This window comes from Notolepis coatsorum, assembly GCF_963971535.1.
Source record: "Notolepis coatsorum genome assembly, chromosome: 12".
NCBI classification, from domain to species: Eukaryota; Metazoa; Chordata; class Actinopteri; order Aulopiformes; family Paralepididae; genus Notolepis; species Notolepis coatsorum.
In genome coordinates this window covers 27910558-27937782 of record NC_140176.1, presented here as the reverse complement: position 1 = coordinate 27937782, position 27225 = coordinate 27910558, and the positions used below count along the sequence as shown (strand labels likewise).

The following is a 27225-nucleotide window of genomic DNA, read 5'->3' as shown; positions in this document are numbered from 1 at the left end:
TAATATACAATGTACAGGTGATTAAACTGGGTATAAAATATATAAATGAGTACTACTGAGTAATAGCGCTTATCAGATGTATGTACAGAGTTGTAGTATTAGTATACAGTGATACAGGTATAAAGACACTATGGTAGAGTCGGTAAGGGATATGTACATGTAACGGAGATCCGGGAGTAATATCCACAGTCACGATGAACGTGTGTGTTATGAAGTGACTGTGGCAGTAAGTGGGCTGCGAGTTAAACTCACATCCCCCCCCCTCACAGTGAGCTGTGGTGTTCCACAAGGAAGCATACTAGGACCGCTACTCTTCCTAATTTATGCAAATGACATGTCGTCAGCCTGTGACTGCAACTTGTTCCTGTTTGCGGACGACTCAGCCCTGCTGGTCTCTGACAAGAACAAGTTGCAGGTTGAAAAAACCCTCAGCTCGGAACTAGGCAAAATCTGCATATGGCTCGCTGATAACAAACTATCATTACACATGGTCAAAACAGAGTCCATTCTCTTCGGTTCAAATAACAAACTCAGCAAGACCGACGGCTTCTCAGTTGCAGTGGGTGACAATATTGTCACAAGGAAAGACGAAATTACCTACCTGGGTTCCATCCTAGAGGCAAATCTTTCCTGTGACAAAATGGCATCCAATGTAATAAAAAAAAAGTCAACCAACGAACTAGATTCTTGTACTGGATCTCCTCTCTGGTAAACAAGAATACCCTGAAGACTCTGGCAGGAGCACTCATTCAAGCGTACTACGACTATGCATGCACCTCATGGTACCAAAGCACCTCAAAGGCGCTTAAAACAAAATTACAAACATCACAAAACAAACTGGTCAGACTACTACTTGACCTTACCCCCCAGAACCCACCTCACCCCTGCCCACTTTGACAACCTAGGATGGCTTAGAGTAGACGACAGAGTACAGCAACTTGCAATGGGCCTGGTCTACAAGATACACTATACGACTAAGGTACCCATGTACATGTCAAAATACTTCCCAAAGGTCAGTGAATACCACAACCACTACACCAGAGGAAGCTCAACAAATCATGTTAAACCCAGATTCGGCTCAAACAAGGGACTAAACACGTTTAGCAATTATGCCACATCAATGTGGAACGCCCTACCCAAAGCTGTAAAGGAATGTGAATCCTTACCCACATTCAAAACTGCTCTTAAAGAGCACCTACGGGAGGCTGCAATTCGAAACTGGCCACCGTAAATGCCCAAAACCCCCACCACCTCCTAATAGAGTCTCCTCCCCACTGCATGTATATATTCCCTCCCCGCCGTATGGATATTTATCTCCCACCCACCCACCCCCTCCAAATGTACAGTCCCCTCCCCATCATATGTATATACTCTGTCAGGATCTAGGGGTAACAGTACTGTATATTTGAATACCGTTTATGTCACAAATGTATCAGTACTAAATGTCCCTATGCCATAAATGTCATGTATGTTGTGTATCATAAATGTCTATATTAATTGAAAATGGGGGACCCTGATGGAAACAAGACAAACGTCTTTTTCAGGTCTGCATCCCCTTAACAATTGTGTGTATTGAGCCGTACTGTATTGTACCCATTCTGCAATCTGTTAAATAAAGTTTTCATTCATTCATTCATCCCCATAACAGGGTTAAAAGACACATAGATACGGTACCCAGGAGTGAATTCACCTCTTAGTGCAGCGGTCTGTGTCGTCGCCCACGGCGTGGGAGACCAGTGTTCGAAACTCCCTCGGGGCATCGACATTTAACACAACGCAAGAGGAGTACCATACGATCGGTCACATATAGATATCAGATATGTAAAAGGATTATGCAGGTATGTACAGACAGATGTGGACAGATACTACAGTACCAGTCAGAGGTTTGGACACACTTTCTCATTGAACTGAATGAGAAGGTGTGTCCAGACTTTTGACTGGTACTGTATATACGGTAAGAATAAATACATATATATACAGCATTATTATACATGCTATGATACAATGTTTGGGTTATGCAGGTGTATAAGTAGGTATATAGGATATTGACCATAAAATAATCTGTTTTAATGATGGGCCATCTGTTGATTGCAGTGCGTTTTAACAGCAGTGGTAGACTATCTGAATAGTAGAAAGAAATGTGGTCGGTTTTTGTTCATGTTTTAAATTAAATGTAAGACATCGGTTACAGTTTACATACACTTTCGTGAGTAGGGTCCAGCTGCAGCCTCGGAGATTGTTCCAGATTGAGCAACTTCCGCCCGCTCCCACGACATTTCTCCCGGGACAGGACAATGTGCGCTGATTGGCGGAAAGTACGGAAGTATCTCGAAGTACGTCTGACGTATCTCTACGTTAGCGAATGTTAATTGAACGTCAAAAGCAGATGCAGTTAGTTAACACGCAGTGACGCAGCAATGGAGAAATGCAATTACAAGGTAAGCCTTATTATTACCTTGTATTCATAAGATAAGATAAATTCAGCAGCATGGGGAGGGGGGAGGGGAGGTACAGGTAGTAGAAGACATAGAGGTACAGGTCACATAATTATAGTACAGTGGAGAAGTAAAAATAGAATAAAAAGGCAGTGTAAACAATATACAATATTATTAACTCTGGACATGTGCATATGAGCAACAAGGTGCGAGATGAGGGTATGTATATCAGTTATTTTGCCCTACAATAAATATAGTTGGAATATATAATCTATAGTCTAAATCTAATCCTTAATTATCACGGTTGTGTTTGGATATAGAGAGATGGAGAGAGAGGGAGGAAGCGCTGCCTGGCAGGAACCATGACACTAATAATCTAAATGCTAAAAAAAAATATCCTCTCCCGCACTGTACTGTAATGTACTCTAGTTAGGACAACACATTACAGTTCAGAGGGGAATCATTCCTCAGCTGGAACGATGTGTCAACTGCTGCACAGCATACCATTGCCCGTTCTGCAAGCCTGGTGTGTTTAAGCCAACGTTTAGGAGCAGGGTCTTAACACATCTGGACAGACACAAAAGGCAAGCAGTGCAGCACAAAGGTATTCCCTGTTGTATTCATTGCATGTTGTTTTCTTGCACTGGTAACTCCTGTAAATGATGGACCAACATGTGGAAACAAAGGCATTGCAGTTTGACATGCACCATCAGCCATAACATTAAAACCACCTGCTCAAACAATTTTTTTCATGATTAAAAATAAACACTCTATAAACACTGGTTTAAGCAGGTGGTTTTAATGTTATGGCTGATCGGTGTACATATCTTTTCCAGATCACACCATCTTTAAGTGCAATTTGGAATGCAGGGGCAATAGTCACTTCCACTGTCCCTCCTGCAAAACCACACTGTTTGAGAAGAAAACCCGGTTTATAGCGCATCTGGCACTGTGCAGGAGCAGCTTCCACAGTACAGAAACACTGCATGTGGATGGAGGTGTCGGAGAGAGTAAGGTCAAAGAACTGGTTGTCCGTGCAGCCAGTGAGAACGCCATCAGCACTGACACTGACGAGCCTGCCATCAAGGTTGTCATTGTGGAGGCTACCAGTGAGAACCAGCTCACTAATAAGCACGATGCTAGTAGCCACTGTACAAGTGAGGAGGAGCAGCACTGACACTGACGAGCCTGCCATCAAGGTTGTCATTGTGGAGGCTACCAGTGAGAACCAGCTCACTAATAAGCACGATGCTACAGTAGCCACTGTACAAGTGAGGAGGAGCAAGATTATATCGGTGGCCTGTCCCCAGTGTGCAGTAGTCATCAACAAGAAGAATCTGAAACGTCACATGGAAAGAAAACACTCTGAACCAGGTTCCATGGAAGTTACTTCAAAATCACATCTGCGAAGTGAATGTTGAATTATACTATATTTTCTATTATCAAACCATGTTGTTAGTGGTCTTAAAGTGTACGCCTTAAAGTAGTGGTAGAAATCTGGAAATGCCATACCTCCGTCTGAAGAAGTTGATTCTAGGTAGGACGTCCATCTTAACTATTGATATGAATAAGTGTCAGTTGTGACCTTTTTTTGTTTGACATGTTTGTTTATTTTCAGTTGATAATAATACAATAAAGACACAGTTGTTTAAATGTTTATTTTCTTAATTTAATTACCTATACAATGTAGGAACCGCGCAAGTGATTGATTGGATGAAAATTGTATTAACAGATTGCAGAATGGGTACAATACAGTACGGCTCAATACACACAATTGTTAAGGGTATGCAGACCAGAGAAAGACTTTCGTCTTGTTTACATCAGGGTCCCCCATTTTCAATTCATCATAACATATGACATACACGACATACAGATAGACAGTACTGCTACATCTATACATTTATGACATACCAGATTTGCAAATACAGTATTGTTTGTGATACAAAAAGAGTCCAGAAAAGAGAGTATATACATTTGACGTAGAAACTGTACATTGTAGGAGGTTGGGTAGGTGGGGGGGGGGGGGACTGTACATTGGAGGTGGTGGGGGGGGGGGGGGGGGGGTCGGGTAGGGTGGGTGGGTGGGGGACACTGTACAACTGTACAAGCAAAACTGTACATTGGAATATTGACAACCATACTTGGTCATTTACTGTACATTGGAGGGGGTTGGGTTACAACACAGGAGCAGAGTATAAACAACAGTACAGGAATGAGAAACAGTCTAAATGGGTTTTAACATTTTAGTTTATTTCATGCGGATATGATCTGTAATACCTGATCGGTACAATATCTACTAACCTGATCAATACAAGCCCCCCCCCCCCCCCTCTCGTCAGCGCAGACGTACTTGCTTTTGATTTTGACGTTCAACGTCAGACGTACTTCGAGATACTTCCGTACTTTCCGCCAATCAGCGCACATTGTCCTGTCCCGGGAGAAATGTCGTGGGAGCGGGCGGAAGTTGCTCAATCTGGAACAATCTCCGCGGCTGCAGCTGGACCCTATTGACTTTCGTTGGTTTTTCTGGGCGGTATCACACAGAACTGCGTCTTCATTTTCTCAACCTATCGGTGCGGCAGGCAGTAGCCCAAACAAGGAAATGACAAACACAGCTGGGCATGAAGTACAGAAACCATTATCCTTTACCCACTTGTACCGTCGAAAAACAACCCGGATCTTTAAAACGCATACAAAATGTCTCCCTCTTGGATTCGCTTTGCATTACCACTGGGCTTTGTTATTCTATCCATTGCTGTCGCCGTTGGACGAAGTCGAGGTATGTCCCTTACCTAATCTAGTTACTAGCCCCTTTCGTGACTGTGACGCACGCCAACAAGGTTTGGCCGAGTGAATCCACAGTCCCTTGCTCCTCAATAGGAAACCACCCTATTTTAACTCTGAAGAACTGGTCCGACGCGAAACGTTCGTTATACAAGTATCGCAGAAAAATGTTAAAGGTACCCACAGTTGCACGAGGGTCTTGGACAGAGAAACGCAATGGTATGAAAGCTCGGCGTTGCTAATAAACATTTTAAATATATTTTATAAACATGTAAACAGCGAAGAACGTATGGCTGCTCCCTCCCGTACGCCGCAATGAGGAGTAGGGTATTATCTGCAGAGCCGCACTGCCGTACGGCCTCGGTGATGTTTACAAATTACACGTTTATAAAAAAACATTTAAAATGTTTTCAAACCATTGCGTTTCTCTGTCCAAGACCCTCGTGCAACTGTGAGTACATTTGAAATTTCTCTGCGATGACGTTTTGCGTCGGACCAGTTCTTCAGAGTTAAAATAGGGTGGTTTCCTATTGAGGAGCAAGGGACTGTGGAATCACTCGGCCAAACCTTGTTGATTGATTGAAAACTTTATTAACAGCTTGCAGAATGGGTACAGTACAGTACAGCTCAATACATACAATTGTTAAGGGGATGCAGACCAGAGAAAGACTTTCGTCTTGTTTACATCAGGGTCCCCCATTTTCAATTCATCTTAACATATTATGACATATGACATACAGATAGACAGTACTGCTACATCTATATATTTATGACATACCAGATTTGTAAATACAGTACTGTTTGTGATACAAAAAGAGTCAAAAAAAAAGTATATACATTTGACGTAGAAACTGTACATTGGATTGGGTAGGTGGGGGGGGGGGGCTGTACATTGGAGGTGGTTGGGTGGGGGGGTTGGGTAGTTTTGGGGGGGGGGGGGGTTGGGTAGGAGGGGTGGGTGGGGGACACTGTACAACTGTACAAACAAAACTGTACATTGGAATATTGACAAGACCATACTTGGTAATTTACTGTACATTGGAGGGGGTTGTGTTAGGACATTTACAGGGGCCAGTTTCGAATTGCAGTCTCCCGTAGGTGTTTTTTGAGAGTGTTTTTGAAAGTGGGTAGTGATTCACATTCCTTTACAGCTTTGGGTAGGGCGTTCCACATTGATGTGGCATAATTGCGAAACGTGTTTAGTCCCGTGTTTAGCCGAATCTGGGTTTAACATGATTTGTGAAGCTCCCTCTGGTGTTGTGATCGTGGTATACACTGACCTTTGGGAAGTATTTTTGACATGTACATGGGTACCTTGGTCGTGTAGTGTATCTTGTAGACCATTGCAAGTTGCTGTACTCTGTCGTCTACTCTAAGCCATCCTAAGTTGTCAAAGTGGGCAGGGGTGAGGTGGGTTCTAGGAGTAAGGTCAAGCAGTAGTCTGACCAGTTTGTTTTGAGATGTTTGTAATTTTGTTTTTAGCGCCTTTGAGGTGCTTTGGTACCATGAGGTGCAAGCATAGTCGTTGTAACTGAGGGGTACAATTCCCTGACTGTATGGTTAGATATGATACTTACTACCACTACCTCTTGTACTTTAGACTCTGGCCACCCAGTACTAGGTATGAATAATTATGATAAACACTCCCACCTGATGAAACGGATCCAACACAAATGTACCAAGTCGAAAGTCTGCGTTTAATAATAATACATAGCAAAAGGTATGTACAACGATCACTTAATTACATTTATGATTTGAAATAGTATGCACTTTTATGGCAAATGAGTATTCGTAGGTAGATCAATATCGAATGTCCAATCTCTGATTGCGCAGGAAGCAAATATACAACCTGGAATATTTAGGGAACAATAGCAATGATACTTGAATGATTATATAGCTGGATACACTAGGGGAAGGTTCCGACTGCTTGTAGGACAGCTGGAGGGGGGGGGGTAGAGTCTGGCTGTATCCCGTCTGGCCGAGGGTATCCTGGGAGAGCCCACAGTCGTGCGACCCGGTGCCCAGCGATCCTCGATCCACAGATGAAAGCAGTTGGACTCTCTGTGGCCGGCGTCCTCCGGTCCACGATGGAGAGACGTGAGGCGACCTCGTCGTGTAGAGCGTCTTCTCACCTGTCGTCCTCTCCGGGGGGGGGGTATTTCCAACACACCGCAGTGTTGGCCTTTATCCATAGAATAATCAAAGTACTCAAAGCATAATCCAAGCCGGGGAAGGCTAGCCGTCGTCGGTAGAATAATCCAATATACAGGTCCACTCGCTCTTTGGCCTGGAGCTCCTCGGGTGCAGCTTCACGTGGGGTCAACCACCCTGGATAAGCGTCCAGCTGATGCCCGAAACGATGGGGGTGCTGATTACTATAGAACTCTTACCGCACGAGGCACTACATATGAATAGACTATTATTAGCTTAATAGAATACGTCCAACTCGACGATATAGTGCCAAATATGACTATTCAAATATTAATATACACGATGTCTCAATGCCGATACTGGGCCGAATTGGCCTTACTGCCCACACGTGGTTCGCGGGGAGGCTTTTGCGTCTGTCACTCTGTTGGAGGGTAAGGAACTGGACTAAAAGAAAGCTCTACTTTAATAGCGCAGTATATATACGCACTATGAACAAATAGTACCATTAGTGGTGCGGTAGACATATTCCTACGCAGAACTAGGACTTGTCCACACATGTTGAGCGGTACGATTGAACCTGGTCTGAGGGGTATGGCGACCTGGCACCAAGGTCTCGTCCAATGGTAGAATGGAGACTATTATGGGATGTTCAGTAGACTAGAAGGGATATTCAATGCATATTGTACAAGGAATATACAAGGGATATCAGGGGATATACAAATACAATTAAATATATATATATAAATAAATATATATATTCGGTTTAATCTGATCCTTCAGAACAGCCGCCCCCTAATTGGTCCCAACCCAATTAGTTAAGCAGAGACAGATTAACCGCACTGTCTACCACTCAAGGGTTCGCTGTAAGGGTCAGTCAACTCACAAAGTCATAGGGTCATGGTCATCATCGATTGTGTCTGGGAGTCGGGGCAGTTCTATGAGCCTCGCCACAGGACGGGTGTAAATGCGCCCCTGGACGAGTACTTCAGCTGCTCGGACCTTGCCATCGGCACCGGTGATCACTTTGCTTACGCGGCCAGCCGGCCACATAGCTCTGGGTAGTGACTGGTCAATAATCATGACGACTGTTCCTTCCGTCAAATTGTCTCTCTCTTTTACCCACTTCTGGCGGGTCTGTAGAGACGGTAGGTAGTGCAGTAGGAAACTGCTCCAAAACTTGTCGGCTAATACTTGGCTGTACCTCCACATTCGTCGGCCGTTCGCTTCTTCAGGCCGGTACATTGTCTGGGGTAACGCGGGATCTAGCCGCCCCATCAGGAGGGTGTTGGGGGTGACTGGGTCGACATCTGCTACATCACTGGAGACGTAACCGAGGGGCTTTGAGTTCAATACTCCCTCAATCTCCGTGAGGACTGTCATTAGGACTTCTTCCGCCACAGTCTGGGCCCCAAGTACTGCGTACAGGGCTGTCTTTATAGAACGTACTTCTCGTTCCCAAGTTCCACCGAAGTGGGGTGCGTTTGGGGGGTTGAATTGGAAGTCAATCTGGGCTGGAGCGAGGTGGGTCTTAAGTTCTGGGCCCATAGCTTGGAAGCTCTCCCTCAGCTCTCTTTCTCCGCCTTTGAAGTTTGTCCCGTGATCGGACAATAATGTAGACTGTTTTCCTTTCCGTGATGTGAATCTTCGGAAGGCCATAAGGAATGAGTCTGCGCTCATGGTCGGAAGGAGCTCGATATGTATCGCTCTGGTGGTCATGCATTTGAATACAATACCCCACCGCTTCTCGGTGCCTCTTCCTTTCTTTATGTGCAGCGGGCCAAAACAGTCCATGCCTGTTGAGTGGAATGGCTTGTCGCCGAGTCGGAGGCGACATGGAGGTAGGTCAGCCATCCGTGGTATGCTGGGCTGCGTGCGCCACTTTCGGCAGTCTAGACAGGTTCGCTGGAAGCGTCGCACCGCCTCTCTTCCTTGAAGTATCCAGTAACGACGTCTGATTTCCGCAAAGACTCTCTCTGCTCCTGCGTGGTGTACATCCTCGTCGTATTTCTTTATAATCAGCTCTGTGACCTTGTGTCGGCTGTTCAATACGATCGGGTACTTAATGTCATCCGGTAAATTGGGGGCTCTCCGCAGGCGACCACCCACTCTGATGAGGGTATGTGTGTCACTCTCGGGGGCCAGATGAATCAATCTGCTGTCTGATGGGACGGGCTTTCCTCCCTGTAGACAGTCTAGTTCATCGGGGAACGAGTCTCTCTGGGCTCGTTGTAGTAGAAGCAGTTCTGCTTCCTCGTAGTCAGCTGCTGACATATCAGCGGGGGACTTAATCTTTGGGTGGTGCCGCAGGAATGTCCGTTGCTGCGCACTCTCTATGGTAATGCAATCGTCTATGTTGGGGTCTGCGGAGACAACAGTGCTCAATCCACAGAACATGGGTTTCTTATTCTCAGCCTCCTCGTCACTTGCTTCCCTCGGGGTGGGCGTGGGCCAATCTCCTTCCGGGAGCTTGAGGAATGCTGGTCCGTCACTGTAGATGTTATGACTGGTTAAGTCATCTAGGGACATTCCCCGGGTGATGACGTCGGCTGGGTTGTGTTTTGTATCAACATAGCGCCAGTTTGCTTCTCCGGTTAACTCTCCGGTTAACTCTTGAATCTCAGTGACTCTGACTCCCACGAAGACTTTGTATTTGCATGAATCCGATTTGATCCAGGCGAGTACTGTCGTGGAATCTGACCACAGGATTGTTCTATGCACCGGAATGGTGAGCTCACGTTGGATGAGCGTGGCTAGATGCGCTCCTGCGAGGGCTGCGCAGAGCTCTAGACGTGGGATAGACTGTTGCTTGCGTGGGGCTATTCTCGAGCGGGCGAGGATGAATGCTGTGTAGATCTCTCCCCCCTCTTCTTGGGCCCGCAAGTAGGCTACTGATCCGTAGGCGACCTCGGAGGCGTCACTGAAGACGTGTAAATCCATTTTACATGTCTCTGGCCTCACCGTGGGTGGGAAGTAGCTTCGGCGTATATTAACGCCTGGGAGTGAGTGGAGTTCCATCTCCCACTCTCTCCAGGTGGATGCAAGGTGTGCGGGGATGGGGTCGTCCCAGCCCTGGTCCTTGTCCCACAATGCTCGTACAATCATCTTTGCCCTGGTGGTGTACGGTAGTATACATCCTAACGGGTCATATTGTCGGGCGAGTGTTCTGTACACACTCCGTCTGGTGGTCGGTATTGCCGTCGACCTTCCCTGCTCCGTGGTCAGGGGTTTGTGTCTATAGTGGAGCGAATCTGTTTTGAAGCGCCACACTAGTCCTAGTGTCATCTCTTGGGCTTCTCCTGGGATTGTGGCCATCCAGGTCTCGCTGCTCGCTGCCTTGTCCTCGGAGGAGAGGCTGCGCAGTACGTGCGGATCGCTGCTGGCCCACTGCCTGAGATCAAAGCCGCCTTTGATCAGAGAGGCGCGGAGTTTATGTAGGAGAGCCTCGGCTTCTTCCTGGGTCGAAACGCTTTGTAGACAGTTATCTACGTAGAAGCTGTTCTTCACACTGTGTCGGACCTCTTCGTCCGCTGCTGGGTCCTCTGCGACATGTCTCTGTAGTGCAAATGTAGCACAGCATGGGCTGCATGTAGTTCCGAAAGGGAGGACTTCCCATTGGTAGATGGCTGGGTGCTCATCTCCTGGCCTCTCTCTCCATAGGAACCGCAACAGGGGCTTGTCCTCCTCTACTAATCTCACCTGCAGGAACATCCCTTTGATATCCCCGCTGATAGCCACCTTGTCCTGGCGGAAGCGGAGTAGTACGCCTAGTAGGGAGGGGCCGAGTGTAGGACTGGGCAATAGCTCTTTATTCAGATTTTGGGATCCGATCTGGTAGCTGCAGTTAAACACGATGCGGTCTTTGCCGTTGTGATGAACCTTGTGGTGGGGCACGTACCACGATTCAGTCGTCTGGTCGGCCTCTTTAATGTCAATCTTTGTGACGTGTCCCGCTGTGATGAGCTTCTCAATCTCAGCGCGGTATACACTTTCTTGGGCGGGGTCCTTGGCTAAGCGCCGCTCTGTGTTTAGTAGGTACCGCTCTGTGGCGTCTTTCTTTGCGTGAAAGGTAGGCATCCCTTCCCGCCGCAGGAGTGGCGTGGCGTATCTCAACACGCCGCTGACTGGGACTCTCTTTGTTCCCGTCTCGAGGAGGTTGATGGCGTAGATGTCGTCTTTAGAGCGAATGTCTTTCTTTTCGTTCTTAAAGGGCATTTGTTCTAAGGTCCATAGCCTCTCTACATGCTGCAGGAGTGCGGTGTCTCCCTCTGTGACTCGGGAGTGGAGACAGCTAGTGGCTGTGGTTCGGTTGAGAGATTTGGCGAGTGGGCCTTGGAGAGTCCATCCTAGGCGGGTCTCGACTGCTGCAGGACAGCCTCTGGGTCCGGTATGAACCCGGTCTATCGGGACAATGAGGTCTGCATGGTCGGAGCCTATCAACAGTGTCGGGGTAGCACCGTCTATGAGTGGGATCGGTAGCTTGCGTAGATGTACATATTTCTCCATCAGCTTGGCTACGGGGTATGTGTACCGCGACAGTCCTATTTCTTGGCTGGTGAAAGCGTCTGTAATCCTGTACCGTCGCTCGGGCTGGCCGCTTGCTGCGATAGAGAATGAGACATTCTCGCCCTTTATCGTTTTCAAATCTCTTCTTATTGTCCGAATTGTCATTTGGTTTTCGCTCCCCCGCAGCCCTAGCTGGGCCGCAGCGGACGCGAGCAGAAGGGTCTTCTCTGACCCGTCATCAAGGACGGCGTAAGTGTCCATGACTTTATTCTGGTAGCTCAATGTCACACGGACTACCTTTAAGAGCACTCTGGCTCCGCTGCTGCTGGCGGGGTCGATGTACATGACGCTTGCTTTGCTGCTTGATGGTGCGGGTGGAGGCCGCCGTCTGTTACTGTCGTGGAGTATGTCCAGATGGGCTCCATCGCACCGACTGCACTTTTTCTTTAAGCGGCATTTGGCTGCCATGTGTGATCGCGCACAGCGAAAACAGCGTCTGTTGGACTTTATCCATTGACTCGCTTCCTCCGCATTCATCTTGGGGAATGAGTCACATTGTGACAGCCAGTGTTCTTTCTCACAGTAGGGGCACACTATCTTCCACTTCTCCTTTCTTGAGGGGGTACTGTGGCTCCTACTGCTTGGCACTGACTCCGATTGGTGCATGACAGTCACCGATCTTCTTCCATCATTTAGTCTCCTGGTTCCTTCTCTGGAGCCAGGGGTGCTCCGTCCGAATGTATCTAGCCGTAAGCTGCTGACTTCTCTCGCCAGGAAGTCGGCTAGATCGAGGAGGTTCGGTTCGGGGCCATTAGGGTCTCGGTGGTCTCTCTGCCGCCTAAAGCGCTCCTGTCGGGCGGGCGGTAGCTTCTCCAAGATCCTTTCTACATTTGAGTTGGCGTATAGTTCATGCCTACCCTTTTCCCTCTGCGCTCCCAGCATCCCTACCAGGGACTGCACTCTGATGGACAGGTCGTCCAGTGCTCGATTGTCTGTTGCTGGGGGTAGGCGGTCGATGTGCCTGATCTCCTGGATCACGTAATCCCATATACGTCCATATCTCTGGTCCAACGCTACCAGCGCTGCGGTGTATGGGGTCGTGGAAGTGGCGTAGGCGAGCGCTATGTTGTGCGCGCGGGGTACCTTTAAATGCTTCAGTAGTATCGCGTATTTATGGCGTTCATCAATGACATCCACCAACATTGTCTCCAGACACATGCGGAGCTCCGTATACTGGGCCCGGTTCTCCTGGGTGAAGTCTGGTACCATAGGTGTGCCAATGTATGACGCGGATTGTTGATACATCGGCGAGCGTTGGGGGAGAGGCCTCCTAGGCGAGTCTCCTCCTGCTCCTTGGCGTGGGCTGGTACCGGCTGTGTACCATGGCCCGCTGGTCCAGGTGCTGTTCCTCGGTGCGGGTCGTGCGTCGTGCTCACCCGTGAATAGCGTCGGGGGTCTGTAGCGCAGCTCCGCGGGGGTATAGCCTGGGCTGTACTGGACCTCCTGGTCCGGTAGAGTACTGTGCTGTCGTCGGGCGTGGTTCTCCTCCTCTTCCTCTTCGTCTTCCGTTAGGTCATCCAGGGCTTGTAGTCTCTGATTTAGCCTCTCCGCAGTGTATGCTGCTCCTTCCCGGTGGCTGGGTCTCGCTTGGACCGGTTGGGGAAGGGGGTCTGCGGGGGGTATAAACCTCGTCTGTTGGTCAAGTTCAGGGTCGCTTACTCGGCTAGGGGATGCCGCCCTGGAGTGATGTCTAGACGAGTTCCTGGAGCCTCTGGTGGAGGGAGGGGGTGTTGTCCTTCTGATCAGCTGTTCTATTAGTTGCGCTTGTGCTCTGTCGCGCTCGGCTTCGCGCTTGGTGAGATCCGATTCTCTCTGGGCACCGGTGGCGGCGCGCTGGGCGTCGGCCCGGTCTCTTGCCATATTCTCTTCCATCTGAATGCGTCTTATTTCCAGGCGTATGTGCTCTTCTTCGCTCCGTTGCTGTATCTGCAATCGATCGCGTTCACCCTGGAGTCTATCGCGTTCAGTAGAGGCTTTCAGGCTGACGAGGAATGCCTGCTGTAGTGTCCTCTCTGCCTCGTTGGGAGAAGACGGTTGTATAGGGGAGCCGTCCCTTGGGGTACTCCGTGCGGAGTCTTGGAGCTCTATCTCCACGGTGCTCTCCTCATCTTCTTCCGTGCCGAGTTCTCTCTCGGTAGTGTTGTCTTCCTCCCGGGACTCGTCGGGGACTACTTCTTCGGTATTGGCGGGGTGTAAAGTCATGTCTGGTTCCCCCTGGTCCCCACCGTGAGCTGGGTCAGTTACGTTAGAACCCATAGGGGCCTCTATGGTCGGGGTAGCCTGGTCGTTAGGGTTAGACATAATTTTACTTTCTAGTTTTACCGCGTTTACTGTTGGTAGAAGACTAGGTTGTTGACTGACAGCGTAAGCCTCTAGGTACTGAGGGAGCTGTCGTTTGCGCCGCGGGCGTTGTTGGTTAGGAGGATCGTTTCGTGGAGTGTTCATCATAGGCCATTTTAATATTAATAACACTATATTAATATTACACTGATTACCCTCCGGCTCGAAGGACCAATTGTAACTGAGGGGTACAATTCCCTGACTGTATGGTTAGATATGATACTTACTACCACTACCTCTTGTACTTTAGACTCTGGCCACCCAGTACTAGGTATGAATAATTATGATAAACACTCCCACCTGATGAAACGGATCCAACACAAATGTACCAAGTCGAAAGTCTGCGTTTAATAATAATACATAGCAAAAGGTATGTACAACGATCACTTAATTACATTTATGATTTGAAATAGTATGCACTTTTATGGCAAATGAGTATTCGTAGGTAGATCAATATCGAATGTCCAATCTCTGATTGCGCAGGAAGCAAATATACAACCTGGAATATTTAGGGAACAATAGCAATGATACTTGAATGATTATATAGCTGGATACACTAGGGGAAGGTTCCGACTGCTTGTAGGACAGCTGGAGGGGGGGGGGTAGAGTCTGGCTGTATCCCGTCTGGCCGAGGGTATCCTGGGAGAGCCCACAGTCGTGCGACCCGGTGCCCAGCGATCCTCGATCCACAGATGAAAGCAGTTGGACTCTCTGTGGCCGGCGTCCTCCGGTCCACGATGGAGAGACGTGAGGCGACCTCGTCGTGTAGAGCGTCTTCTCACCTGTCGTCCTCTCCGGGGGGGGTATTTCCAACACACCGCAGTGTTGGCCTTTATCCATAGAATAATCAAAGTACTCAAAGCATAATCCAAGCCGGGGAAGGCTAGCCGTCGTCGGTAGAATAATCCAATATACAGGTCCACTCGCTCTTTGGCCTGGAGCTCCTCGGGTGCAGCTTCACGTGGGGTCAACCACCCTGGATAAGCGTCCAGCTGATGCCCGAAACGATGGGGGTGCTGATTACTATAGAACTCTTACCGCACGAGGCACTACATATGAATAGACTATTATTAGCTTAATAGAATATGTCCAACTCGACGATATAGTGCCAAATATGACTATTCAAATATTAATATACACGATGTCTCAATGCCGATACTGGGCCGAATTGGCCTTACTGCCCACACGTGGTTCGCGGGGAGGCTTTTGCGTCTGTCACTCTGTTGGAGGGTAAGGAACTGGACTAAAAGAAAGCTCTACTTTAATAGCGCAGTATATATACGCACTATGAACAAATAGTACCATTAGTGGTGCGGTAGACATATTCCTACGCGGAACTAGGACTTGTCCATACATGTTGAGCGGTACGATTGAACCTGGTCTGAGGGGTATGGCGACCTGGCACCAAGGTCTCGTCCAATGGTAGAATGGAGACTATTATGGGATGTTCAGTAGACTAGAAGGGATATTCAATGCATATTGTACAAGGAATATACAAGGGATATCAGGGGATATACAAATACAATTAAATATATATATATAAATAAATATATATATTCGGTTTAATCTGATCCTTCAGAACAGTCGTAGTACCCTTGAATGAGTGCTCCTGCCAGAGTCTTCAGGGTATTCTTGTTTACCAGTGAGGAGATCCGGTACAAGAATCGAGTTTGTTGGTTTGTTGGCGTGCGTCACAGACACAGTCACGAAAGGGGCTAACTAGTTACTATCTGTTTGTACATATCCCTTACCCACTCTTTCCCACTAGTTACGCTGCTTGCTAGTATAACTTACTACCATAGGGTCTTTATACCTGTATCACTGTACATATTAATACTACAACTCTGCCTATACATCTGATTAGCACTCTATTACCCAGTAGTAGAGCTGCCGCGGTATTGATATTTTCCTTACCGCACGAATTTGCGCAATATTTCCTACCGCCGCGGTAATTACCGCACAGTGCGCACAAAAAAAAAAAAAAAGTTTGAATGCATTTTTTTTTTTTTTAGTAGTAGTCTACTCTTATAGCCTGCCTCTAGTCTAATGGCGCTTTTCCACTGCATATTACCTACTCGACTCGACCCGCTTTAGGCACCTGGTACTTCGTTCCTTTTCCACTGCAGCCAGGTACTACTCCGTTTGGGGAATGGGGATGCAGGCGGGGCCGCCGCCGCTCGCTTGTGTACACTGAAAGCTCCGTGGGCATAGATGTCCGAGGGCTTGCAGCAAGCCAGAGTTTAACACAGTTTCAATCAATCAATCAATAACAACATTAACCAGACTCTCGTTGCGTCTATTCTGCCAAAGCTAACGTTACCTCTCATTGTGTATTCTACCAAGCAAACCCGGGTTTAACGTTGTTACCTCTCGTGTATATCGGCTGACTGTAGTATTAGGCTAATCACAACAACAAACTTAACACATCAGCGATCTTGTTGTGACACTAAACTCTCCGCTCGGTGGTAAATTGGGTTGATGTCGGTTTTGTTTCATCAATAAATAAGGCAGAATACACAGTGAATCCATTCTTTTTTGTTTATTGCACTTGGTTCTGTCGCAAACAAATCCTGAATGAAATGCATCCTTAGCGAGGCAGTAAAGATGGCGGCGCGGCGTTCTGTTTTCGTTCAGAGGCTACAAAGTGTGACGCGTCGAGTAGGGGGTATCTGCAGAGCCGCAGAGCCAGGCTGGACCAATAGGGTCGCTTGGAACCGAGTAGGGTATATCTGCAGAGCCGCAAGCCAACTTTATTATTATGATAAAAAACAGCGGTGACGCCGCTGACGCGGTATTCAGCCTAACTCTGCGGTGAGCGTGATGCAACAGCGATACCGCGGTAATGCGGTTATCGCGGCAGCTCTACCCAGTAGTACTCATTTATATTATTATATACCCAGTTGTATCACCTGTGTCGTGTATGTTGTCTATTTACACAACTACATACTACAATAATCACGGAAATGTTGATAGCGTTGAACCCATGGCTTTAATGATCATGTACCCCAACCCGGCAGTACATTTATACGACCTGTGCGTAACGTAAGCACGCATGACCAGAGGGGCGTATGTAGACTAACGTTAAGTAGTCCCTGTACTAACTCCATACATTACACATCCTCCCCCTTTAGCTTAACGGTAGGCCTATAGAGCTCTCAGTTTCGGACGGAGCTGCGGTGGGTGGTGCTGAGTAAACTGGATTGTCTGAGCAAACTGGATTGTCTATTTCCTGCTCAGGTGAGTCCAGGCCAGGTGACACACTGCTCTGTACCTGAGTGTCCAGGATTTGGTCAACATGACGTCTCCATAAATCATCTCCCATGTCCACAGTATACATCAGTGGTCCATCACGTGAAGTGATTGTTCCGGTGTTCCACTTGTCCTTCCGATAATCACGAGCGAGAACCGTCTGTCCTACTTTGAAGCTCCTTGTTGGTTTGTCATTAAGATGTTTGAACTGTTTGTCCTCCACATCACGTCACACATCTGGTTTGAGAAGGTCCATGTGAGATCTTAGGTTTCTTTTGAGAAACAGCATAGCTGGCGTCTGGTTGGTAGTGGCGTGTGTGGCATTGCGATATGCAAAGAGGAATTTGTCGATTTTGTGCTGGATCGGTAGATCTTCATTATCCATCGCTTTGATTGCTTTCTTGAATGTCTGCACAAATCTTTCTGCTAAGCCATTCGTGGCTGGATGGTATGGTGCAGATGTGAAGTGCTTGATTCCATTTCTCTTTACAAACATCTGGAATTCATCCGAAACAAACTGGCGTCCATTATCTGTGCATATCTGTTGTGCTAAACCATTCCTGGCGAACACAGTCCTCAGCACAGAAATGGTCTTCTCAGATGTAGTTGACTTCATTTTTATCACTTCCGGCCATTTTGAATGCGCATCTACAGCGATCAAGAACATCGAGTCTTTGAATGGTCCTGCAAAATCAATGTGTACTCGCTGCCACGGTGATGATGGCCATTCCCATGGATGTAGAGCAGCCTGTGGTGGTGCATTCTGCATAGGGATGGGTACCGAATTCGGTACTTTTGAGGTACCGAACCGAAACACGTCGGTACTACCGAGTATCGAATCAAGTGAGAAACCGGAAAAAAAAAAATTTCATGTCAACGTTCACACGCACAATATATGCTTACCTAGGATTTGACTTGATTCAACAACAAAGCAGTCGGAGCAATGACAAGCCGAAAACTGTCGAAATTGTAGTTATTTGAAGTTTGGATTTTTTTTAAGACTGAGGTAGGTAAATTAAATTTCTTGAGACTAAAGTACCGAAAAAAGGTACCGTTGGGTACCGGTATCGATTCACAGGTACCGGTACCGGTACCGGTATCAGTTCAAATGTGAAAGGTACCCATCCCTAATTCTGCATCTTCTGACATCCGGGGCAGCTCTTTGCCATGTCCTCGATTTGCTTATCGATTCCTGGCCACCACATATAACTGCGGCCCAGGCTCTTCATCTTTAAGGTTCCCAGGTGTCCTTCATGTAATGCTTCTAACACTCTGGAGCGCAGCTTGGACGGAATCACTACTCGTGAACCACACATCAGCGTTCCCTGGCACACTGACAGTTGCTCTCTCCTCGCTGAGAATGCTGGATATATTGAGTTACCGTGTCGTGGCCACCCCTTCACAGTGATGTCATAGATCTGTGACAGTGTGGGGTCGTTGCGTGTCTCTCTTTGGATGAGAGCGTTGGTCACTGGCAGCTGGTTGACGATTGTGGTGTGAAACACCTCTGCTGGGTCTACAGCTGCGGCTGTCTCTGCGGTTTGCAGGGGTAGACGTGACAGTCCGTCAGCATTCCCATGCTGTTTCGTCCCCTTGAACTCGATGTCATACTGATGTGCCCCCAGGAAGAGTGACCACCGCTGTAGCCGCTGCGCCGTCATTATCGGAACGCCTTTCCGGGGATTGAAGATAGATATGAGAGGCTGATGGTCTGTCAGAAGCGTGAACTTTTGACCATACAGGTAGTGGTTAAAGTTCTTGACCCCCCATACGAGACTGAGGGCCTCTCGGTCAATTTGAGCGTAGTTGCGCTCAGCTTTAGTCAATGATCTTGAGGCGAAGGCTATTGGCTTCTCTGAGCCATCTGGAAATGTATGTGACAACACCGCTCCAATGCCATAAGGTGAGGCATCACATGCTAATTTAATGGGTAAAGATGGATTGAAGTGAGCGAGCACCTGTTCTGACGTGATGAGACTCTTAGACTCCTGAAAAGCCTTCTTGCAGCTGTTAGTCCACTTCCAGTGTGTTCCTGCCTGCAGCAGCATGTTCAGAGGGTGCAGCACAGTTGATAGATTGGGTAAAAACTTGTGGTAGTAGTAGAGCTGCCGCGGTATTGATGTTTTCCTTACCGCACGGATTTGCAAAATATTTCCTACCGCCGCGGTTATTACCGCACGCACACAAAAAAAAAAGTTTGAATGCATTTTTTTTTTAGTAGTAGTCTACTTTTTATAGCATATAGCCTGCCTCTAGTCTAAATGTCGATCTTTAGAGGATGACTTTGCAGCATTAATATTGTTTGGGATTCGGCAAGCACGCATTAGTTATTGAAAGTGAAACACGGATTCGAAGTTTCCCCTCTGGTCGTGCGCCGTTCACTCGGTGTCGCGGGCAGGGGTGGTTACCCCCCCGACCCTTTCTTATTATTATTACTATAAAGTTACTACTTTATAATAAAGGCATTCGTTTTGTGGCATTACCATTATATGGTTATACGTTCAATAACATCAGCGTATTTACCGGACCATCTCAGTTCCTTTCTTTGCTCAGAGCGTGCTGAGTTGTCCCATTCTGCGGTCTGTTAATAAAGTTTTCAATCAGACAAGTGTATAGAACGAAGGGCTTTTATTATAACATTCGTTGCAGACAGTAAAATCATTATGTCTCGTTTAGTACTCCTGAGGAGCGATGGTAGTCCACTCCGGCGGGGAGCTAAAGCTAACGTTATTAGCCGTATTGTGATGAGCTCTGATCAATGGCTGACATTCAGGATGTAAAAAACTGCAGGACGCTCCCAACGTGTGACGCGTCTCTCTTCTGACCAATCAGTGGTCTGCAATGTTTCACGTGACTTTTCTGGTACCCAATAGGGTCGCTTGGAACCTCGATAGAGGAGTAGGGTATATCTGCAGAGCCGCAAGCCCAACGAGAGGAGGGTACTTCATTATTATTATTATAAAAAACAGCGGTGATGCGGTATTCAGCCTACTCTGCGGTGGCCGTGATGTAACGGCGATACCGCGGTAATGCGGTAATCGCGGCAGCTCTAGGTAGTAGTTTACAAGTCCAAGGTAAGAACGGAGCTGAGACACATTCTCTGGTGGTGGTGCTTTAAGCACAGCTTCAATCTTGTCCTGAGACTTGTGTAGGCCGTTCTTGTTGATCACATGTCCGCAGTAGGATATTTCCTTTTTGAAAAACTCACATTTTGGTTGGTTAGCTCGAAGTCCATATTCCCGCAGCCTTGTGAGCACCTGTTCCAGGTTTGATAGATGCTCCTGATCATCCTTGCCGGTAACAAGAATGTCGTCAAGGTAACACTGTGTACCTGGGACTCCTTGTAGTACCTGGTCCATTGTCCTCTGCCAGATAGCTGGGGCTGAAGCTATACCAAACACAAGGCGGTTGTATCGGTAAAGGCCTTTGTGTGTGTTGATAGTCAGATACGGCTTTGATGAATCCTCAACCTCCATCTGCAGGTACGCTTGAGCCAGGTCAATTTTAGTGAAACGTTCCCCTCCTGACAGGGAGGCGAAGATGTCCTCTATACAGGGCAGAGGATACTGTACGGTGTGGAGCACTGCATTTACAGTTACTTTAAAGTCCCCACAAATGCGCACTTTACTTTGACTTCCTGGCTTTGTGTCTATGTCTTTCTTCATTACTGGGACTATGGGCGTTGCCCATTCACTCCACTCCACCTTGGACAGCACTCCTGTCTGTTCCAAGCTTTTCAACTCCGCTTCTACTGCGGGGCGGATGGCATACGGCACGGGCCGGGCTTTATGAAATTTCGGGCTTGCATTCTCCTCTATCTCAATCTTTGCCTTTATACCTTTTAGTGTTCCCAGTTCCTTCCCGAACACTTCATGTGCCTCTGCGAGTATCCTTGACAGTCTCCCAGACGTGGCGTTCTTCTCATCTCCTGCTGACACACACAAAGATTTAACAGCATGCCAGTCCAGTTCAATTTTTCTGAGCCACTCACGGCCAAACAGCGGAGGACCCCCATTTGGTATAACATACATGTCCAGCTCCTTAGTTTTGTCTTTGTATTTCACTGTGACATGTATTTTCCCTTTTGGAGCCACACTTTCTCCGGTGTAAGTCTTCAGCAACACCTTTGTAATTTTCAGAGCTATCTGTGGATACAGTCTTTTGTAGTCGTTCTCAGAAATCACTGATAAGGCGGAGCCTGTGTCCAACTCCATTTTGAGTCTTGCTCCTGCCACTTCTGGAGTGATCCATATTATTTTCCGTGCATTTGTCTCTTTCATGCGATGCAGCTCTAGACATCCTAAGTCACTGCTCTCTGAATCACTTTCTTGTTCATCTGAACTCTCTTCAGTCACTTTATGCCGCTTTTTGTATTTCCCTTTGGGTGCTGCTTTCCTGCTACTTTGCGTTTTGTCAGAGTACTGTTTTTTTCCTGATTTGCACACTCTCTCAATGTGACCTTGCTTTTGACATTTTCTACACTCTTTGTCTTTGAACCAACATTCATCTGGATCGTGTGATGTCTTGCCACAACGATAACATTGCTTTCCTGGTTTCAGTGACATTTTATTGGTTTCATACTCTATCCCCTTTTGTTGTATTTCTGATGCTCCCCTTGCTGCAGTTTCCATAGATATTGCTATGTTGAGCGCCTTTTTATAATCAAGGTCTTTCTCTGACAGTAGTTTATTTTGTGTGGCTTCATTATGCATACCACAAACTAGTCTTTCCCTCAACGCATCATTTAGGCCTAGTCTGAAATCACAGTGTTCTGACAATCTGCATAGCTCTGCAACATATTCAGATATGCTTTCCCCTTTGTCCTGATTTCGCTTGTGAAATTTGAATCTCTCTGCAATTACCAATGGTTTGGGGCTCAAGTGGTTTTGAAGAGTATCCTGAATTTCTTTGAATGTCATCTCCGCGGGCTTCACAGGTGCTAGCAAATTGCGCAGCAGTCCGTAAGTCTTTGCGCCCATCACACTCAACAGAACAACAGCTTTTTGTTCATCGCCGATAAGATTCGCCTGGCAATAAAGCTCCACTCTTTCAACATAACATGTCCAGTCTTCAATACTGCTATCAAATGTAGCCAAAGTGCCAATCAACAACATATTTTTTTCTTCAGTCCAAGATTACTCCTGTCAAACTTTTCCACCCGACTCACGTGAACCTCAAGTTATTCTTCTCTCCTCCGTGACCGGTGGCCTCCTCCGGTGGTTCCATGAATGAAAAAACGTAGGACCAGAGGGGCGTATGTAGACTAACGTTAAGTAGTCCCTGTACTAACTCCATACATTACAACCTGTATATTGTATATTTCTGTTGCACTTTACTGTTACATTTGCACTCTGGTTAGATGCTAAACATGTTTTCGTTGTAGCCTACTGTGCTTGTGTACGATGACAATACATTTTAATCGAATCTTTAAAAAAGAAAGTGTACAGGCCTGGTTGATGATGCTAACTCTGGACTGTTGGACTAACGGCGCCCCCGTGTGTCCATTGTGCTATTAACAGCGTGTTTCTTTCTTGTGTTCAGGGTTTGTTTGGATCTGGACGTCTGCTGTCCTCTGTGTCTTGTCTGTGGTTGGAATGTCTCTGATTTGGAGGGACATGATGATGAGCGCCAAAGTGAGAGGAGACAACAGGACTCTGAGCAGCTTGTTAAGTCAGTATTTTGCGGTGAAGGTTGTCTGCTGGTTGGGTCGCCGGCAGCGGAGGAAACTAGAAGTCGACACGCTGAACGTGAGGCGAGTCCAGGAGGAGACCCTCCTGAAACGCTTGCGTAAAAACGCAGACACATGTTATGGAAAACAGTATGATTTCAGCTCTATTAAAGGTAAGAAACGTCTAAACTGTATGATTTGAGGCAACATTGTCGCCTAGAAATCAAATGGTATCGCAAGGTAAACGCCTGGCTTACTGCAGGCACCAAGGTACCCATGTACATGTCAAAATACTTCCCAAAGGTCAGTGAATACCACAATCACAACACCAGAGGGAGCTCCACAAATCATGTTAAACTAGGGCTGGGCGATATGGCAAAAAATCATATTGCGATAACGATATGATAATGTTATCATATTTCTCGATATCGATAATTATCGAAATTGTTATAAGTAAATTTTTTATTTTTTTTTAAACAACAGATGTATGTTTATTTTGCAGCAATTCTTTGTCGTTGCCGCCATCTTTAGTGTTACATCCCCTCACACTCCAGTTCTCAGGCTGCAGCTGGTTTAAAAGCGAAAGTAAACCGGCTTCTCTGCTGGCTGTGGCTCCAGGGGAGTTGAACAGTTCTGGCTCTGCTAGTTTATTTTCGATCTTTTGGCGCTTTTTTGGTGGACAAACCACCGCACATGTGCACCGTGACTCGTGACTGGAGTCTAGCTCTGCTATCACACATAGCCTACTGTGTACAGACGGTTTCAAACTGTATTTTAAATTAGAAAGCAAACTAAATAAATGGACAAGAGAAAAATAAATCTCAATTTGGTCAGTATTGTCATTTGGACAAGCAAAGCCATTACTTTAAGTTGCAGGCAAGAAAGACAAGTCTGTCCACTGTCTCGATATTTTTTTTCTTTCGATATTCGATATCGATTATTAAAATATATCGCAATATTTATCGTTATATCGCCCAGCCCTATGTTAAACCCAGATTCGGCTCAAACAAGGGACTAAACACGTTTCGCAATTATGCCACATTAATGTGGAACGCCCTACCCAAAGCTGTAAAGGAATGTGAATCACTACCCACTTTCAAAACCACTCTCAAAGAACACCTACAGGAGACTCCAATTCGTAACTGGCCCCTGTAAATGTCCTAACCCAACCCCCTCCAATGTACAGTAAATGACCAAGAATGGTTGTCAATATTCCAATGTACAGTTTTGCTTGTACAGTTGTACAGTGTCCCCCACCGACCCACCCCTCCTACCCAACCCCCCACCCACCCCACCCACCCAACCACCTCCAATGTACAGCCCCCCCCCCACCCACCCACCCAACCCCAAATACAGAACTTTTCAATAATAATTATTATTATTATTATAACTTATTGCGTGCGTTCTGTCTGAAATGGATTATATATTGCTGTTAGAACAGTTATGCTCTGGCCACCCAGGCCATTGATTGATTGAAGATTTTATTAACAGATTGCAGAATGGGTACAATACAGTACAGCTCAATACACACAATTGTTAAGGGGAGGCAGACCAGAGAAAGACTTTCATCTTGTTTACATCAGGGTCCCCCATTTTCAATTCATAATGACATTTATGACATACACAACATACAGATATACAGATATATATCATGACATTTATGACATGACATACAGATATGCAGTACTGTATACGTAGCATAGAACGCATATTTAGAGATTGTCTATATCAGTGGTTCCCAAACTTCTGTTTCATGCGGACCACTAGATTGTTATCAAGAACATTTGCAGACCACCTCGTATGCAAACAGTAAAACATAAATAAATAAACAACTGACTTAAACCCAGTAATACACGAGACCCTCTTCTTGGACCAAGTAGGTTTCGTCGATAATCCAATGTACAGTTACCCCCACCCGCCTACCCATCCTCCCCCACACCACCCACCCAACCACCTCCAATGTACAGCCCCCCCCCCACCCACCCACCCAACCCCAAATACAGAACTTTTCAATAATAATAATAATTATTATTATAACTTATTGCGTGCGTTCTGTCTGAAATGGATTATATATTGCTGTTAGAACAGTTATGCTCTGGCCACCCAGGCCATTGATTGATTGAAGATTTTATTAACAGATTGCAGAATGGGTACAATACAGTACAGCTCAATACACACAATTGTTAAGGGGAGGCAGACCAGAGAAAGACTTTCATCTTGTTTACATCAGGGTCCCCCATTTTCAATTCATAATAACATTTATGACATACACAACATACAGATATACAGATATATATCATGACATTTATGACATACAGATATGCAGTACTGTATACGTAGCATAGAACGCATATTTAGAGATTGTCTATATCAGTGGTTCCCAAACTTCTGTTTCATGCGGACCACTAGATTGTTATCAAGAACATTTGCAGACCACCTCGTATGCAAACAGTAAAACATAAATAAATAAACAACTGACTTAAACCCAGTAATACACGAGACCCTCTTCTTGGACCAAGTAGGTTTCGTCGATAATCCAATGTACAGTTACCCCCACCCGCCTACCCATCCTCCCCCACACCACACCACCCCACCCACCCAACCACCTCCAATGTACAGTTCCCCCCCCCCACCCCACCCCACCTACCCAACCCCCCCCCCCCCCCCCCCACCTCCTCCAATGTACAGTTTCTACATCAAATGTATATACTCTTTTTGTATCACAAACAGTACTGTATTTGTAGATCTGGTATGTCATAAATGTGTAGATGTAGCAGTACTGTCTATCTGTATGTCATGTATGTCATATATGTTATGATGAATTGAAAATGGGGGACCCCCAAAAGTCTTTCTCTGGTCTGCCTCCCCTTAACAATTGTGTGTATTGAGCTGTACTGTATTGTACCCATTCTGCAATCTGTTAATACAATTTTCAATCAATCAAGACCCACGTCGCGGGCACTGCGTTCCGTTCTCAGAATGGTTTTGAGAGAGCGGTCAGGTGGCGTAGCGGAGATTACGTTCGTCACCAACCCCGGAGACGCTGGATTCGCCTGTTCGAATCCAGCTCACAGCTCCGGGGTTGTCACCAGCTTCGCTGGCCGTTCATACTAATACAATTGGCAGTATTAGAGGGTGGGAGAAGCTGGCGGGGTGGGTCCGGGTCGTTGTAAACAGCGACTCCTGCAGTTCGGTCGGGGTGCCTGCTAAGCGCGGATAGGATCTAAGTGGGATAGTGTGATCCTTCCACACGCTACGCCCTCTCAGTGAGAGTCCGCGCTGCCAGGTGAAAAGAAGCGGTTGATTGGCTAAACGTGTGTCGGAGGAAGCAAGTGATAGCCTCCACTCTCCCAGACCGACTGTGGGGGGTAAGTGCGCAGCGACCAGGAAGGGGATTGGGAATTGGCATAACGACTAACATTGGGATGGGAGAAAATCAGAGGAAAAAGGAGGGGGAAAAAGATCAATAAAAAAAAAAGAAAAAAAAATGGTTTTGAGAGAGATGTGTCATCCAGTTTGACTTGGAGCACGCACTCGCACTGTACTATGCGCACTGCCAGTCATCAGGCCATATATGCGGAGATATTCAGACTCTAGAATCTAGATCTATTTGCAGAGCCAGATGAGTGGCAACCTGTGCGATTGGCTCTTGACAACGCACAGTCGTTCAGTATTGACAAAGCCTACATTACTTTACTGGAACGATTCATTTTGCACGTACTGTATACAGTACAGTACGTGTGTATGCGCGCACTGCGGGAGGTGGCCAGAAGCGCGCAACTAGCCAACTACTATTATATTACTATATTAATACAGTATATTCCACTATATAGCTATAGGTGCTGTATGATGACAATACATTTGATTCCTATCTAATATTGATCCATCGCGAAGCGCTCCAGCGCTTGAATACTCTCGTATTATAATGAGCCCGTGAGGCGTGTCTCTGTATGCAAATGACTTGCGCGAGAACGTGCATCCAGTTTAGAATGAGTGGGATTCACCATTAAAAAAAACCTGGGTAAGAACAGATTT

General features: G+C 46.7%; 1 protein-coding gene across 1 annotated transcript in view; it reads left to right on the top strand.

The window, feature by feature from the left end:
* The first annotated feature begins 5066 nt into the window (after positions 1-5066).
* Positions 5067-27225, top strand: part of ghdc (GH3 domain containing) — a 63539-nt gene continuing 41380 nt past the window's right edge. The window contains exons 1-2 of the mRNA XM_084325785.1: positions 5067-5214; positions 23064-23363. Coding sequence (XP_084181911.1) covers positions 5133-5214; positions 23064-23363 — 382 coding nt within the window. The 5' untranslated portion in view covers positions 5067-5132. The remainder of the gene's footprint in view (positions 5215-23063; positions 23364-27225) is intronic.